The sequence below is a fragment of the Callospermophilus lateralis genome, chromosome 9 (assembly GCF_048772815.1).
Source record: "Callospermophilus lateralis isolate mCalLat2 chromosome 9, mCalLat2.hap1, whole genome shotgun sequence".
In the NCBI taxonomy this organism is placed as follows: Eukaryota; Metazoa; Chordata; class Mammalia; order Rodentia; family Sciuridae; genus Callospermophilus; species Callospermophilus lateralis.
In genome coordinates this window covers 94,908,804-94,925,259 of record NC_135313.1, presented here as the reverse complement: position 1 = coordinate 94,925,259, position 16,456 = coordinate 94,908,804, and the positions used below count along the sequence as shown (strand labels likewise).

Genomic DNA, 16,456 nt, shown 5'->3' with positions numbered 1-16,456 from the left:
AACTGAATGATGGCCCCACCCTAATTGAGACTAATTACACAGTGACTACTACTGCAGTAGTGTGAACATCCAATGTTAAGAAAATAATATCAACTCTATAAAAACATTTTAATACTGAATTATTTTTAAAAAGTTATAAAAAGTTCACAAACCTCAGTTTCATAAAGTTAAATATTAGTAATTTTGTTCTTTCAAGTGTTAATGTAAAAAATCTGAATGCTAGTTATCCCTGGGATTAAAAACAAATGCATTCATTCATTCATTTATGGGTAAGCAATATTAAGAAAGGTAGCTTTTCAGCAGTTTTCTGTATATTTCAATACATAAAGGCACATACAAGTTAATGTGCAGTTTCCTGGTTTTTTAAATGATTTTGTTCACTTAAGAAAGATACAGGATTGGAGAAGAGAAAACACACACACACACACACACACACACACACACACACACACACAAAGATACTTGCCAAATCACACTGACTCTTACCAATATCCCTTTAAATAAAATGAAAAATAACATCTGACTTCAGCTTACTTGGTCCATGCTCTCTGGAATGAATTCTCCTTCACTGTTGATACTAGTGAATGACCCATTCCGGGCTACCTGGTGTAATTCATCTGGAATGTATCCTGGGGGAGGAGAGCTTCTATCTCTATTAGTGGGACCTGAAAGGAAGAAAATTATGTGATTTATAAATATCAGAAAGAAAAAAATTGGAGTATAACTAAATAGGCTAATTGGGCATATGCCTGTAACCTTGACAACTTGGGAGGCTAAAGCAAGAGGATCACAAGTTTAAGGCCAGCCTTAGCAACTTAGTGAGACCCCCATCTCAAAAAATTAAGAGTTGAAGATGTAGCTCAGTGGCAAATTATCCCTGGGTTCAATCCCCAGTACCAAAAAATACTAAATAGGCTGTATTTCTGAACTATATCAAAATAATTTAAGCAAATGAAACCCAGTGTTTATTAACATTTATCAGAACATTCATGTTTGTAAAACTTCAGATATTCTTACAACCATTCTAAACTCCCATCCTACTTTAATTATTAACCTCACTGTGATATCCATTTATACTTATCAGGTGCTCTTCTGACTGTTGACAACTACATTATATTTGATGATATATCATAGAATTTTTTTTCACAAGATCTTTATTTTACATTTATGTAGTGCTAAGGATCAAACTCAGTGCCTCAAGCATGCTAGGTGAGCACTCTACCACTGAGCCATAACCCCAGCCAGATGGAATTTTAGATAAATAAATACCACCGCTTTTGAATTTATTGCAGATAATTCATATTTACATAACTTGTGGAAAGCATCATAATGTAGTGAAAGCATGGAGTCAGACCTTAGTTTAATCTTGGTTCAAGTTATTTACCACCTGAGTGTCACTGGGAAAGTTACAAGATCATCACCTGTTTCCTAGTTTGTAAACATGGGACTAATTCTCCTTTTTGCAAAAATGTTGTGGTGATAAAATAATTCATGACAAACGAATGCTATCCACATTTGTCTTCATGATATTCTTTCCATTCCTCTTATCTTTAGATACCTTAAGTGAGATTACTTCTTAAGTCATTTAGTCCATATTAGGGTATTTTAAATTTGGAATCCTGGACTATATTTCTGGGCACGTAAAATTAAGTCTGTGTGGCAAACCACATTCCTGGAATTTAAATTTCTTTGTAGTTTAGAAAAATGGAGAAATCTGGCTTCCATTTAAGATAGTCCTTTAATTAATCACAATTCTTATCAGATAAAATCCATCTTATTTTAATGTGGTTCTTTGGAAATAATGAATATAATTTATGAATATAATTTCTCCCTCACCTTATAATTTTTTGAAATTAAACTAGCAAAAAAGCTTTATCTATGTGTAAACAGGTCATTTTAAGTATATGCCAGTACTTGTTAGTGAGAAAGAGAGCAAGATAATTACCAAATCCACACTGATCTGTAAAATGTTTAGGGGCTCAATCTGAGTCAGGGTTGATTGAGGCTCTGTTAACAACTAATAGCCAAAGGAACAAATTGAACGCTAATATTTTTATTCTTCCACAGACCACTGGTTATAAAAGACTGATATATTCTACTACTAAAAGGAAATAGGGAGAAAAGAGACTATGAAAATTCCTCCTTTTTAGGGGGTAGGTACTGGGGACTGAACTCAGGGGCACTTGGCCATTGGAGCCACATCCCCAGCCCTATTTTGTATTTTATTTAGAGACAGGGTCTCAGTGAATTGCTTAGTGCCTCGCTTTTGCTGAAGTAGGCTTTGAACTCCGGATCCTCCTGCCTCAGTCTCCCAAGCTACTGGGATTACAGGCGTGTGCCACTGCACCCAGCACTCTATCTCCTTTATTGGTAGCCCATTTTTCTTAACCTCTGTTAGTAATGGGCATGCTAATACACTATTGGTAATTATAGACAATTTCTGATTTTTTTTCCCCTTAATGCCAGCACTAAGGTCAAACAACAAAAATACTTATTGGTAGAATAAGACTGAGGTATTCAGTATAATTTTAATTTAAAAGGAATTTAAAACATCAACTTAATGCATCAAATTCCATTATGTATATATGTCACATTTTTTTAAATCCATTTATCTACTGAAGGGATCTAGATTGGTTCCCACGGTTTAGTTATTATGAATTGTGCTGCTATAAACATTGATGTGGCTGTGTCTCTGTAGTATGCTGTTTTTAAGTCCTTTGGGTATAGACCGAGGAGAGGGATAGCTGGGTCAAATGGTGGCTCCATTCCCAGTTTTCCAAAGAATCTCCATACTGCTTTCCGTATTAGCTGCACCAATTTGCAGTCCCACCAGCAATGTATAAGTGTGCCTTTTTCCCACATCCTTGTCAACACTTATTGTTTGTCTTCATAATAGCTGCCATTCTGACTGGAGTGAGATGATACCTTAGAGTAGTTTTAATTTGCATTTCTCTAATTGCTAGAGATGATGAGCATTTTTTCATATATTTATTGATTGATTGTATATCCTCTTCTAAGAAGTGTCTGTTCAAGTCCTTGGCCCATTTATTGATTGGGTTATTTGTTTCATTTGGTGCTTAGCTTTCTGAGTTCTTTATATATCCTAGAGACTAGTGCTCCACATGATGTGTGAGGGGTAAAGATTTGCTGTCTATTCACCTCACTGATTGTTTCTTTTGCTGAGAAGAAACTTTTTAGTTTGAGTCCATCCCACTTAATGATTCTTAGTTTTAATTCTTATGCTATGGGAGTCTTATTAAGGAAGTTGGGGCCTAATCCCACATGATGAAGATTAGGGACTACTTTTTCTTCTATTAAACACAGAGTTTCTGGTTTAATTCCTAGGTCTTGATCCACTTTGAGTTAAGTTTTGTGCATGGTGAGAGATAGGGGTTTAATTTCATTTTGTTGCATATGGATTTCCAGTTTTCCCAGCACCATTTGTTGAATAGGCTATCTTTTCTCCAATGTATGTTTTTGGTGCCTTTGTCTAATATAAGATAATTGTAATTGTGTGGGTTAGTCTCTTGTGTCTACCAGTCTGTTTTGGTGCCAATACCATGCTGTTTTTGTTACTATTGCTCTGCAGTATAGTTTAATGTCTGGTATAGTGACACCACCTGCTTCACTCTTCCTGCTAAGGATTGCTTTAGCTATTCTGGGTCTCTTATTTTTCCAGATGAATTTCATGAATGCATTTTCTATTTCTATGAGAAATGCCATTGGGATTTTGATCAGAATTGCATTAAATCTGCATAGTGCTTTTGATAGTATGGTAATTTTGATAATATTAATTCTGCCTATCCAAGGGCAAGGTAGATCTTTCCATCTTCTAAGTTTTTCTTTGATTTCTTTCTTTAGGGTTCTCTAGTTTTCATTGTACAGATCTTTCACATCTTTAATAAAAGAGGTATCCCAAGTATTTTATTTTTTTTTGAGGCTATTGTAAATGGGGTATCCTAATCAAATCTTTTGCTTTGTCCCACTCTTCCATTTCCTCCCTATTTGTCCTTTTGTCCTCTTCTACTTTTGCCCTTCAAATACATAATCTCATGCTATCCTCAATGACCACATATCAGTAGTTTTGAATAATGAAATGCTTTTATCTTTTTTTAAAAAATGCACATTATCAACACTTTGTACAAACTGAAGACAACAAATAGAACTGAAGAGTTAAGAGCACACCTGCCACCAGGCTTGGTGGTACATGCCTGTAATCCCAGCAGCTCAGGAGGCTAAGGCAGGAGAATGGTGAGTCCAATGCTGGCCTCAGCAACTTAGTGAGGCACTTAGCAACTCAGTAAGACCCTATCTTTAAATTTAAAAAAAGCACTGGGGGTGTGGCTCAGTGGTTAAGTGCCCCTGGGTTCAAACCCCAGTACCAAAAAGAAAAAACACATCTGAGGGCTGTTTAAACTAAATAGTTTGTCCATTAGGCTTATTGACATACAAGGTGAAAATTTGGTGAATGATAGTTTCTGAACAGATATGTAAATAATCCATCAAACTCTTGAGGTCATTTTCAGATATGCTAGATAATAAATATTTTGGAAAAAACTGGGGAAAAAGAAAAAACACATCTGCTTTTCCCAAACTTTACTAAGGCCACCTTATGATATAGCACATAGGATCTTTATTTCTTTATATCATAACCTTAATTATAGCAATACAGGGGCTGGGGTTATAACTCTATTCTATTTATATAATTAAAACATATTTCTGATAAATATATGTAAAGCACTTGCCTCATGCATATGAGGCACTGGGTTCGATCCTCAGCACCACATAAAAAGAAATAAAGATATTGAGTCTATCTTTTTAAAAAATATAGCAATACATTATTAATGGTAAGTAAAAACTGAATAATAAGAAAGTATAATAAAGGCAAACTGTGGTATTTTTGGCAATCTTTATTGTGACTGCATTCTTCAATAATTAAGACCTTACAGAAAGTTTTAGGAACTTAAGAATCTAGTCTATTAATTTTAATAAGCTAGAATTACTTTTTTCCCCATCTCTTCTTTTATCTTGTGTGTGTGGGAGGGAGGGTTTACTGGGGATTTAACTCAGGGGCATTAGACCACTGAGCCACATGCCCAGCCCTGTTTTTTTTTTTTTTTAAATACATGACAGCGGAATGTATTACAATTCTTATTACACATATATACCATTTTTCATATCTTTGTATACAAAATATGTTCGTGCCAATTTATGCATTTATACATGTACTTTGTTATTTTTTTTCATTACAATTCTTATTACACATATATACCACAATTTTTCATATATTTGTTTGTATATAAAGTAGGTTGATACCCAATTCATATCTTCATACATGTACTTTGGATAATGATGTCCATCACATTCCACAATCCTTGCTAATCCCCTGCCTCCTCCCTTTCCCTCCCTCCCCTCTGCCCTATCTAGAATTCATCTATTCATCCCATGTTCCCCCTCCCCACCCCATTATGAGTCATCCTCCTTATATAAGAGAAAACATTCTGCATTTGTTTTTTTTGGGATTGGCTAACTTCACTTAGCATTATCTTCCCCAACTCTATCCATTTACCTGCAAATGCCATGATTTTATTCTCTTTTAATGTTGAGTAAAATTCCATTGTGTATATATGCCACATTTTTTTTATCCATTCATCCACTGAAGGGCATCTAGGTTGGCTCCACAGTTTAGCTATTGTGAATTGTCCAGCCCTGTTTTTTGTATTTTATTTAGAGACAGGGTCTTACTGGGTTACTTAGTGCCTTGCTTTTGCTGACACAGGCTTTGAACTTGGTAACACATGCCTCAGTCTCCCAAGCTGCTGAGACTATGGCAGTGTGCTACTGCAACCAGTCCCTCTATTCTATTTATATAATTAAAAGCTCTACAAGGCTTTATTTGAATTTACTGAACATTAAAGTACTGTGAATATACATACAAAGAATCCTGATTGAAGATTGCTAATACTATAATATGTAAAACTAATTTCCAAGGAACAACAGACACTAAAAACTAGTTAACTTAGATAAATTGCAGAGTATAGAAATGGGGTGCTATTTAGGAATATGTTTAGGTGTTGCCCTCCATTAAGAAATTGAGAAATCAACCATTTCCTAACTCAGATATTAGCTTTCTTACCTATTATGGAAAGCCGCTTTTTCCTCTCTGTTTCAAATCCTGCGTTATCCAAACCTTCTAGTGATGACAATGGTTCTAAATTAGCAGCCTACAAAAGAAAAAGGGCATGAGTGCTATTTTTTTCTCATAGGGCTTTAAGCAGAATTCTCTCCCCTACCAAATACAACCTAGTTATTATATATTGTTAGCGGGCCTTATCAAATCTTCTACTCTTAGAAATTGTAATCCTGCCAGGCATAGTGACCCATGACAGTAATCTCAGCTGTTCAGGAGGCTGAGGCTACAGGATCACTTGAGTTCAAGAGTTCAAAGATGGCCTGGGCAACATACTGAAATTCTATTTAAAAAAAAAAAAAAAACATTTAATCCTAACATAATTCTTCAAAGCTATCAGTTTGTATATTCTATATAATATATTATTTTTATTTGTAATTTTGAGTATGTAGTTTTGAGGGGTAGAGATATGATAGTACACACACACACACACACACACACACACATATACTTGTTTCATATATTAACTTTTATAGAATTAAGTCCCATAAATTCTTCCTGGAGAGGAAAAAATCCCTTATTCATACCTGTATACTTCCATTTATCACAAGTAATATCTTGAGGCTCTTCATATGAATACTACGATCCAGCAGTTCTACAGCTTTGTCCAGGTCATCTTGAGTAGTTAATGGAATTACCAACTAAACAAAAAGAAACATAAGGAATCATGTAGTCATCTCACCAGGTCAAGTTCTTTCATGAATATCTATTACAAGGGAATTATAAATCTCAAAATACTCTTTCATTTGTTACTAGAATTAAATTCTAAATGAGTATATGTATCTAATTATTCTGCTCTTCCTATCCTACCAACACTGAAATCTTACACTGACTCTACAGATATTTTTAAATTTTGCTTTATTAATTATTACATTTTTGATAAGTATATTTAAAGATGAATTTCCTAGGGTATTCTCACAATACTGCTAAATTTAAGTTATACATCCTAAAACAGTTTTAAGGGGTTCATGTACAAACTATATAAAATAAAGATATTACTTTTCATCTGTATAGACAAAACTTTTGGTTCTTTTTCTAGTAGTAACCACAAATTTTCACTCTCATATGAAATGTGTGATATATACCAAACACTGAGTATCTGTGACAGCTGTCACAGAGTGTGCTACTAGCAATAAACCTGAGAACTATAGTCCACCTAGGGTTTATCTCCATAACCCTAGTGACCTGACCACTACCTTCTAAAACAAGTAAACTAAATGGGTCAGCCAGCCACCTCTGAGCAAACCCTGAATATATACTGTGCTTTCACTGGTCCTCTTGAAGCCAGAATTAGACAGGCAGTCAGTATAGATAGGTAAATTGAGTCAGGTCAGAGCAAGGAGGCCAATTTGAGTGAGTCCAGAAAGTTGGAAGACTGCCCCCTGAGGGACTGAAATGCCTTCAGAGCCCTTCTTCCACCCTATCCAGACAACCTGCCCTAGCTCCAACCTGTTGCTAAGGTAACCTGTCCCAGGAATTGCCCCTCCCTACACTGAGTTGTAAAAGTTGTAAATTAATGTGTCCTGGGCTGCTTCATCCTGCCCTTCCCCCTTCAGCCCACTAGTTTCCCACATTTTGGCCATCCTAGTCACATACAAGAAGGAGAAAGATAAGGGGAAGAGAGTAGGAGAACAAAAGAAGCTTAAAAAACAGAAAAAGGGGAAATACCTCACTTCTTGGGATACTAGGATACCAGCTATGGCCCCCTTCTCCCTCTCAGAAGTCTCCAAATTCCTGGACTTGCTCAAATTGGCCTCCTTGACCTGATCTGACTCGATTTACCTATCCATACCAACTGCCTGTCTAATTCTGGCTTCAAGAGGACCAGTGGAAACAGAGTGTATATTCAGGGTTTGCTCTTTTTAAATAACACTGCTTTATATACTTGCCTCAGTGTACTTCTCTAATGTTATACTTCAACATGTGAGGGAACAGAAGCCACAACTGGTGGTATCACTTTCGTGAATAAAATGTTACACAGGACAGAGGCACCTGAGGTCTATGAGATAAAGTGTGACTCACATAATTTAAGAAAAACAAAATGACCTTTCTTTTTCAAAAAGAATGTCAACTTAGAGGCTTATGAAAACTCTATTAATAACATCAAAGTACATCCATTTCACTGAAAAAGGGATAAGATAAAAACAAATAAACAAATACCATACTTGTTAACAAACTCTACAAAGTATAGCATCTGAGCCATTTAAAATGTGATGCCTACTTAGGTTGGGGTCCTCTATAGTAAAAATCCCTTAAGGATAAGGATCCCCAACTCCAGGCACAGTGGCCTGCCAAACATCACAGGAATGAGCTCAATCTGCGCACAAACCTTCTATTTGGCATACTGTACACTCATTCTGTGCAGATTTCTCTAAAAAGGGTCCTTGTTTTAATGAAGATGCTAGGCACATATATAATCCAGGAGTAATATCAATTCCACCATTCATTCTGCTTGCATTTACTTATTCTGTACTTAAATTTTATTTCCAATTTATTTTTATAGCTAATTGTATATTACTACAAGTTATCAACTAAGTACTGGGCTCTTTTATCTCTGTAAGAAATGTTTTCTAATAAACTGTTTGGTATCAGAGCTCAAGCCTGATCTACTGATTTGCTTAATTAAATCCATTTCACTTTCCTACCAATTATGAAGCATATTTGTGTATCTTTATTTTTAAACAAAAACTATCTATTTATTTATTGTGGTGCTAGGAATGAAACCCATAACCTCAAGAATTCTACCACAGAACTATGCCCTCAACCCCATGTTTGTATTATCTTGCTCCTATCTTCAATACTCTATTTTTATAATCCTGATATGATCCCTCACATCTTAATGTCACCTGTTATAAAATGTAAAATGAAGATAGAGTCAAGAATAAGTTCCAACTTATCTAAATTATACTAAACAAATCACAGAATGTTTGCTTGTTTGGTGAATCATTTTAGCCTCATTCATGAAATTTGTTTCCCTCTGGCTTATTTTTGGTAAATCAGAAGTACGTTTCTAAATCCTTTCTGAAAATAAAACTAAAAATTAAGTCTAAGTACATATTATAAGTACATATTAAATGGAACTTAATAGAGACAAAATTATCTTCCTTTTTTACATAATTAAATCTGAAAACAATCCATATAAGGAGTAATAGTTTTATGGACCTGTAGACAAGCAAAAAACTCATTTATTTTATTTTTATTCTATTTCTTTATAAATATTTTTTCCAGCATAACATGAATTCCTCTTTTGAAAATGAACATTATTTCATAAATACCAAGTTTTCCAAAATTGTAAGAACCAAGAAATTTAAGCTGGGATTAGTTGAATTTTTTTAAATTTATTAGTTGTAGATGAACACAATACCTTTGTATTATTTATTTATTTTTATGTGGTGCTGAGGATTGAACCCAGTGTCTCACACATGCTAGGCAAGTGCTCTATCACTGAGCCACAACCCCAGCCCCGGATTGGCTGAATTTGTTGGTTTGGCTCCTCTTTACCTAATAAAGTGATGGCTATCTGTATCATGTGTTGCTGGGATGGGTATGGAGGTGTTCAGGCAAAGGAAGGATTTTCTAAGATCTTTCTTATTTTAGATAGTAGAGAAGGAAAACTATAAGATTTTTCCTAGTACCACCAAAATACAACATCCTGGTTTCGGTTTGGGACAACATTCTGATGTGAATCAGGACTGGTTAGCTCACTGAAAATAGATTCTCACATAACCTCAGGGCTGTAAGAAATCTTAAATGCAATCTTACCCTAATACTACCTCTACTGCATTCCTGCAAAGAGGCCTCTCACATTTTATAATGAATCACTTATAAAAGCCCTTCAAAAAGCACGAGAAAAATAAACTAAAATGAGAAGAATATTCAATTTTTTTTAAAGAAAATAAGAAAGAGTTCCTGAAATTACAAAATCAGACAACTTGATGCCAATACTCTAGAAACCCAGGATGGGGGTGGGGGGATTGGAAGAACTGAGGAAAAAAAAAAAAACAAAACAAACAAAAAAACCCAGCTATTCTAGGAGTCAGCATAGGTACAATATGGACAAATGTCAAAACAACCCCATTTTTTGTGACTAACCTACCAGGCTGGTAGTTAAAGACAACATTGTAGTCTTAATGTATTTAGGCATCTGAAAGTTTTCCATGATACACTTTGAGACACACACACACATACACACACACACACACACACACACACACACACACACACACAGAGTGATGTCTTGGTTCCCTAGAATCATACTGTGAAATAAGGATTCAAATTTATTATATGGGAAAAAGATACTAGGAAACACTGGCAGGGGAATGGGGAAAACAAGGAAAGGAAGGAGGTTCGTGAAGGGTGTATTATTCAGCAAGTTATCACTTTCAGCAAGCGCAGTCCATTCATCTGCACTACCCTGGGGTCATAATTCTAGAAATCCCTCAGAGTCCCAAGGGCTGGCAGCTAGAAATCAGACCAGCAAGTACAGAAATAAAGTGCCAAGATCGGGCTGAGCAATAAGATGTGTTTATGGCTAAATAAAAACCCAAAAAGTATTTGAAAAATAAAATTTCAAGCTATTACTACAGAGGATATGGATTTTTACTTTATCAAAATAATATAGTGATTTCTTCAGACAGGCATTACTTGCTACATTAGTATTCAATTTGGTTTTAAATTAATAATTACCTCATTTAAAATCTACTATTTTCAAATGTTTTATTTGAACAGTGCTTTAACATTTACAAAACAGTTTCACATGTTTTCTCTTAAGGTAAGTTTATCAAGATTTCCACTGTTATTCTATCCCCACTGGTACCTTCCCTATTCCTAAAACACACAAGTCTTTTCCATCTTAGGATCTCTATATGAACTGCTCTCAAGCTGTTTTCTCTCTCAGCAACAGTCTTCCCCTAAAACTTGTTGCAGGGTTTCATACTAATGTTTCCGTGTCTAGTGGAGATATTTACTAAATGTCACCATCTTCCCAATTAGAATAAGTTACACTGCATGTTTATATATGTCAAAATACACCCTACTGTCATGTATAGCTAAAAAGAATTTAAAAATTATTTATTCAAGGAAAAAAAAAGTCACCACCTCAGTTACTTCCTTAATACCATGAATACCCACTGTCCTTGTCTTTATTCTTCAACACAATGCATTTTCTTCAAAGAACTTCATATATAAACAATTCATTTATAAATTGCTTCATACTACAAATCTATAATGCCTACCCCATGAGAAGCTGTTCTTCAGTGCCAGAGCCCTTAAAATCACATTTTCTGACCCCCAAACATAACAATCTAATCTGTCCTAACCAACAGAAAATAATCCTTTAAGTTTCAACTAAATTGTCTGACTACCAAAGTTCCATTGTCTGCAGCCAAGTACAGTATGAGAGAAAAAGATCATTTAGCAATAAAATAATAGAATAAAAATAAAAAATATGTAAGTAGTTACATATAAAGTATAACCAAGTAGTACATATATTTCCTGCTAGCATGGACTCTTATTCAATTATTTGCACAACAGTTAAACCTTCTATTATCTCCATAATGGGAAGAAACCCATTTTGATCAGTTAGAATTTACAAATTTACCTGAGATATTTTGTCTAACATACCATATTCTTATCAATAACTAAATAAAAACACAAAAGTCCTAAAATGATATGAAATGCACACACTTATTCTAAAATAATGACTACCAAAAGTTAAACTGTATTTGTTTACCTCGTTATTGGTATAATGTAGATCCATAGACTGTCCAAAGGCAATTTTGGCTTTAGATCTCAGATCTCCCAGTTTAACTGGTCTGGGAAACTGAAGGATTCTATATAGACAAAATTTTAAAATGTTTTATTTATTTTAGGCAGTTAAATACATACAACATTTCCTAAATACAAAATTAAGCAAAAGTTATGTACATATTCACTTCAACAGTTCATTTTCTATTTATTTATTTAAAACTTTTTCCACATTTTTTACTAGTGCATTGTACTTGTATACAATGGTGGAATCCACTGTTACATACTCATATATGCACACAATATGATGATATAATTTGGCTAACATCACTCCCTAGCACTCCCCCTTCCAAATCCTTCTACCCTCTGGTCCCTTTCTTCTGTTCTACTTATCACCCTATACTTTTCTTTTCCTTCTTTCTCTCTAGCATCCACATGAGAGAAAATATAGGCAAATGACTCTTTGAATTTGGCTTATTTCACTTAACATAATGATCTTAAGTTCCATTCATTTTCCTGCAAACAACATAATTTTATGTTTTTTATGACTGTAACAGCTCATTTTTATTGAGTATACAAATTTTTCAACATGAAGTTTAAAAACTCTGAAGTTTGTTTGCTCTATCCTAATTTTAAAAAACAATTCTCAAAACTTCAGTTTTTAATCTACAGTTTTTAATCCACACTGAAAATGTTAAAGAGCAATATAAAACATCCACTGAGGAATGTGATCAAATTTATGTGACAAATGCACAGCAGAAAACAATGAAACTGTTAAAAAAAAAAAAAGTAAAATTGTTCTTTGGGGATTCAATTTTTTACTCTCTGTACCCTTAACAACTCAATAATTTTTTTGGTACTGGGGATTGAACTCAGGGATGCTTAACCACTGAGCCACATTCCAGTCCTTTTTTTGTATATTATTTAGAGGCAGGGTCTCACTAAGTTGCTTAGGGTCTCGCTAAATTGATGAGGCTGGCTTTGAACTCTCCATCCTCCTGCCTCCTCTTCTCAAGCTGTTGGGATTACAGCATGTGCCACCACACCCTGCTTCAACTCAACATTTTTGAGCAAATATATTATGTAAGCCTGTCTCCAAAATAAACATTTTAAAGGGATTGAAATATTGAAAGAAAATTATATAACATTTCTTCCCATATTCCAAAAGACTAGCCTGCACTGCCCTAGAGAGCATGCATTAAAGCTTGGATACTACCACACTGGATTATAAATTCCATAACAAAAGCCCACATCTGCTTTGCTCCGATTATGCCTAACATATAGTAAGTACTCAATAAATAGGACTGAATGAAAACTTGGGGAAACATTCCTAAAAGAATCTTATATAAGAAAGTAGAGTGAACAATGATTCTATAGTATGTCTGATATATTTCATTTTTCTCAACATCTATCTGTAAAACATCTTTACATCTTCAAATTTTATGATTTGTGACCCATTTTAAAGTGTTTAGAACTAACAGATGAGTATATTAACTACAGGGACACTAAAAGTAGAAATAAAATCACTTTTCTCTAACTACTTTCAGGTCATGTTAGTAATTTCATTGTTAACTATCACTACTACCACTTTTGCACTGACATACAGATACCAAGTGGAAGGTTAAATTTATATCTCTGCTAAAATAACTTGCAGCCACCATTCCAACTCACCTTCCTCAACATTACCAACGAAATACATGTCATAGCTTTGAGGTCTCTTGAGAATAATCAAAATTATAAATATTAAGTCCACATATATTAATTCTGTATAGTATCTGGAGGGATGATACAATTGTAAGAAGAAATATATTTAATTTCCACTGAGCAAAAGTAAAAGGAAATGCAATAAGGGCTGCATTATGCAGTGACCTTACTTAGTTCCTGATATTGCAAAGTAAAAACATTAATCAGTTCTAATGTTTAGGCAGAATTTTAACAGACTCCAGTCTAAGTCACATGTTACACACTACCAAAGACTACTCGTTTCTCAATTTTAGGCCATGAAATTCATTCACATATGGAAGAAACCTTTAGAGCTTAATCAGAATATATGTTTTACTAAATGAAGTGACATGTTATGTTTCCTTCCTTACCTTTTTTCTCCTCTATGTTCAAATTTCACTCGGACATCATTCTATAATGAAATGACAAACCAATCGTAATTATTCAGATAAAACTTTTAGAATTTCTAAAATCATATTTTTTCTTAGTCATTCATTTAATATAAAACAGAAAGGAAAGAAGGTTTCATTTTCAAAGCCAGTCCAATCATTTGATAATATCTGTTAAAAAGCTCAGCTGAGAATTATGTTGGTGAAACTAGGCATAATAGGAAAGAACACTAAGATCTATTAGTGAAGGAACCAAGGATATGAAACATTTTCTGATTCTGTTATAGGGAAATACATAATACTTTATCATAGTCCCCCTTATTCATGTGGTAAATGTTCTAAGATTCCCCATCTTATTGACAACTTTCACCTCTTCTCTTAACCACCCATTATGTCCCATTATTCTGTATATAGGTTACCTACAAAAACTATAAAAGTCAATTTAATTTGGAAGTGGGATACCTGGGATTGAACCCAGAGGCACTTAATCACTGAGCCACATCCCCAGCCCTTTTTTATTTTGAGACAAGGTCTAAGTTGCTTAGGCCCTCGTTAAGTTACTGAGGTTGGCTTTGAACTTGTGATCCTCTTGCTTCAGCCTCGCAAGCCACTGGGATTACAGGCATGTGCCACTGCACCTGGCTCAATTTAAGTTTTTATACATATCCTATATATAAGATGATGGGACATCGAAGTTAAAGAAAACACTTAACAGCTTCTCTTTGGCATATCCAAATTGCCAGAATCACAGCTCTGGTACTTTGGGGCTATTATTAAGTTATTAAGGGTTACTTGAACACATGATACTGTGGCAGTCAATCTTATAACTGAGGTTATACTAATTGACAGGTAGGTAAAATATACATCATAAATAAAATAGACAAATGTAAATTAATGTTCTAGGCAGGAGAGAGCAACAGTGCAAGATTTTATCATGCTACTCAGAACATCATTACTACTGAAGACTTAAGAACTGTTTATATCTGGAATTTGCCATCAAATATTTTAGGCCTCAGTTGACATATGGGTAAACCCATGGAAAGCAAAACCACAGGTAAGGAGGAACTACTATATTTCCACTTTTCATACTGGGCATCACAAATGAATTTCATTTATGAGAATTAAAATCACCTTCATTTGTAAATAGCCAGAGTAGATTATTTGAAGGAAAATTGCTTAAGTGCTTTAAGAATGGATAAAATAACACCTTTAGAAAGCAGTTACCACACTAAATGAAACTATGTTTTTTTAATGTATACTGTCCTGGGAAAATGTATATAACAAAACATTTGGCTCAAAAATATAAAAGATACACACATTAGTCTTTTATAGGATCAGAACATTAAAGGAAATAATTCATAAAACAACAAAATATACTTATAAAAATATTATTGAACAAATACCTGCTTTTTTGGTGATGAAGGTTTTGTTTTTCTGGTTTCCTGTAAGGATAATGCTGGTCGACTGGCCTTATGAAGGACAGCCAAATCTTGCATGATTGAGTTCAAAGCTTGCTGATCATCTAGGTATTTTTAAACATACACAGAATTGTAATTCCAATATATACTTATCACAGACATTGAACAAAATTTATATGAAAGTTAATAAAAATGCATTGATTTAATGTAAAACTACATCTAGAACATTTTAATACCTACACTTTTGGTGAAATAAAATTTTAATTATTTTTAAAAATGAAAACAAAAAAGAAGGAGTCCACACAAGACATTTATAGGCGAGACAAAGTCATTCTGATTCTTCTGACGATTAAACATTTTAGGATAAGGATCAAAACAGCCCTATTACTATAAATTCTTTTCCATAACACCTAAACAAACATAAAGACATCTGGGAAGGGGGGGTATGGGGGTAGGAATGGTAGTAGAATGAATCAGACATTATTATCCTATGTATGTATATGATTACATGACCTGTATAAGTCTACACTCCATTTATGTATGATGTGTCAAAATGCATTCTACTATCCCAATTAGAACAAATTTTTTTTAAAAAGACATCTTAAAATCTTAATAAAAACAAGTGGGAAAAATAAAGCAACTTGTAAAATAATCATTAAGTATTTATATTTTTATCATTACTAGGTTGAGTTTTTAAAATATCTTTTTTTTGCTTATTTATTTTTATGTTGTGCTGAGGATCGAACCCAGTGCCTCATATGTGCAAGGCAAGCACTCAGCCATTGAGCCACAACCCCAGCCCCAAGTATTTATAGTTAAAGTGCAGACTTTAAAGCTTCATCTGTGGATATGGGCCTGCTGATATTTGGAACGGATCCCTCAAATTTCTTCACCATCAGAGTTGACAAGACCATAAACATAACAGAATATCTAAGAATTTTGGCCAGTAACAATTAAAAAAGTTAACACTACAGGAAAATGTATTTCCTTAG

The 16,456-nt window shown here is 34.1% G+C and overlaps 1 protein-coding gene across 1 annotated transcript in view; it reads right to left on the bottom strand.

The window, feature by feature from the left end:
• The window catches only part of Map3k2 (mitogen-activated protein kinase kinase kinase 2), a 68,379-nt gene that overhangs the window by 18,973 nt on the left and 32,950 nt on the right, over positions 1 to 16,456 (bottom strand). Inside the window, exons 3-8 of the mRNA XM_076865785.2 lie at positions 15,450 to 15,568; positions 14,029 to 14,069; positions 11,922 to 12,021; positions 6,718 to 6,831; positions 6,137 to 6,224; positions 535 to 665 (exon numbers count right to left, since the gene is read on the bottom strand). Of these exons, the coding sequence (XP_076721900.1) occupies positions 535 to 665; positions 6,137 to 6,224; positions 6,718 to 6,831; positions 11,922 to 12,021; positions 14,029 to 14,069; positions 15,450 to 15,568 (593 nt within the window). The remainder of the gene's footprint in view (positions 1 to 534; positions 666 to 6,136; positions 6,225 to 6,717; positions 6,832 to 11,921; positions 12,022 to 14,028; positions 14,070 to 15,449; positions 15,569 to 16,456) is intronic.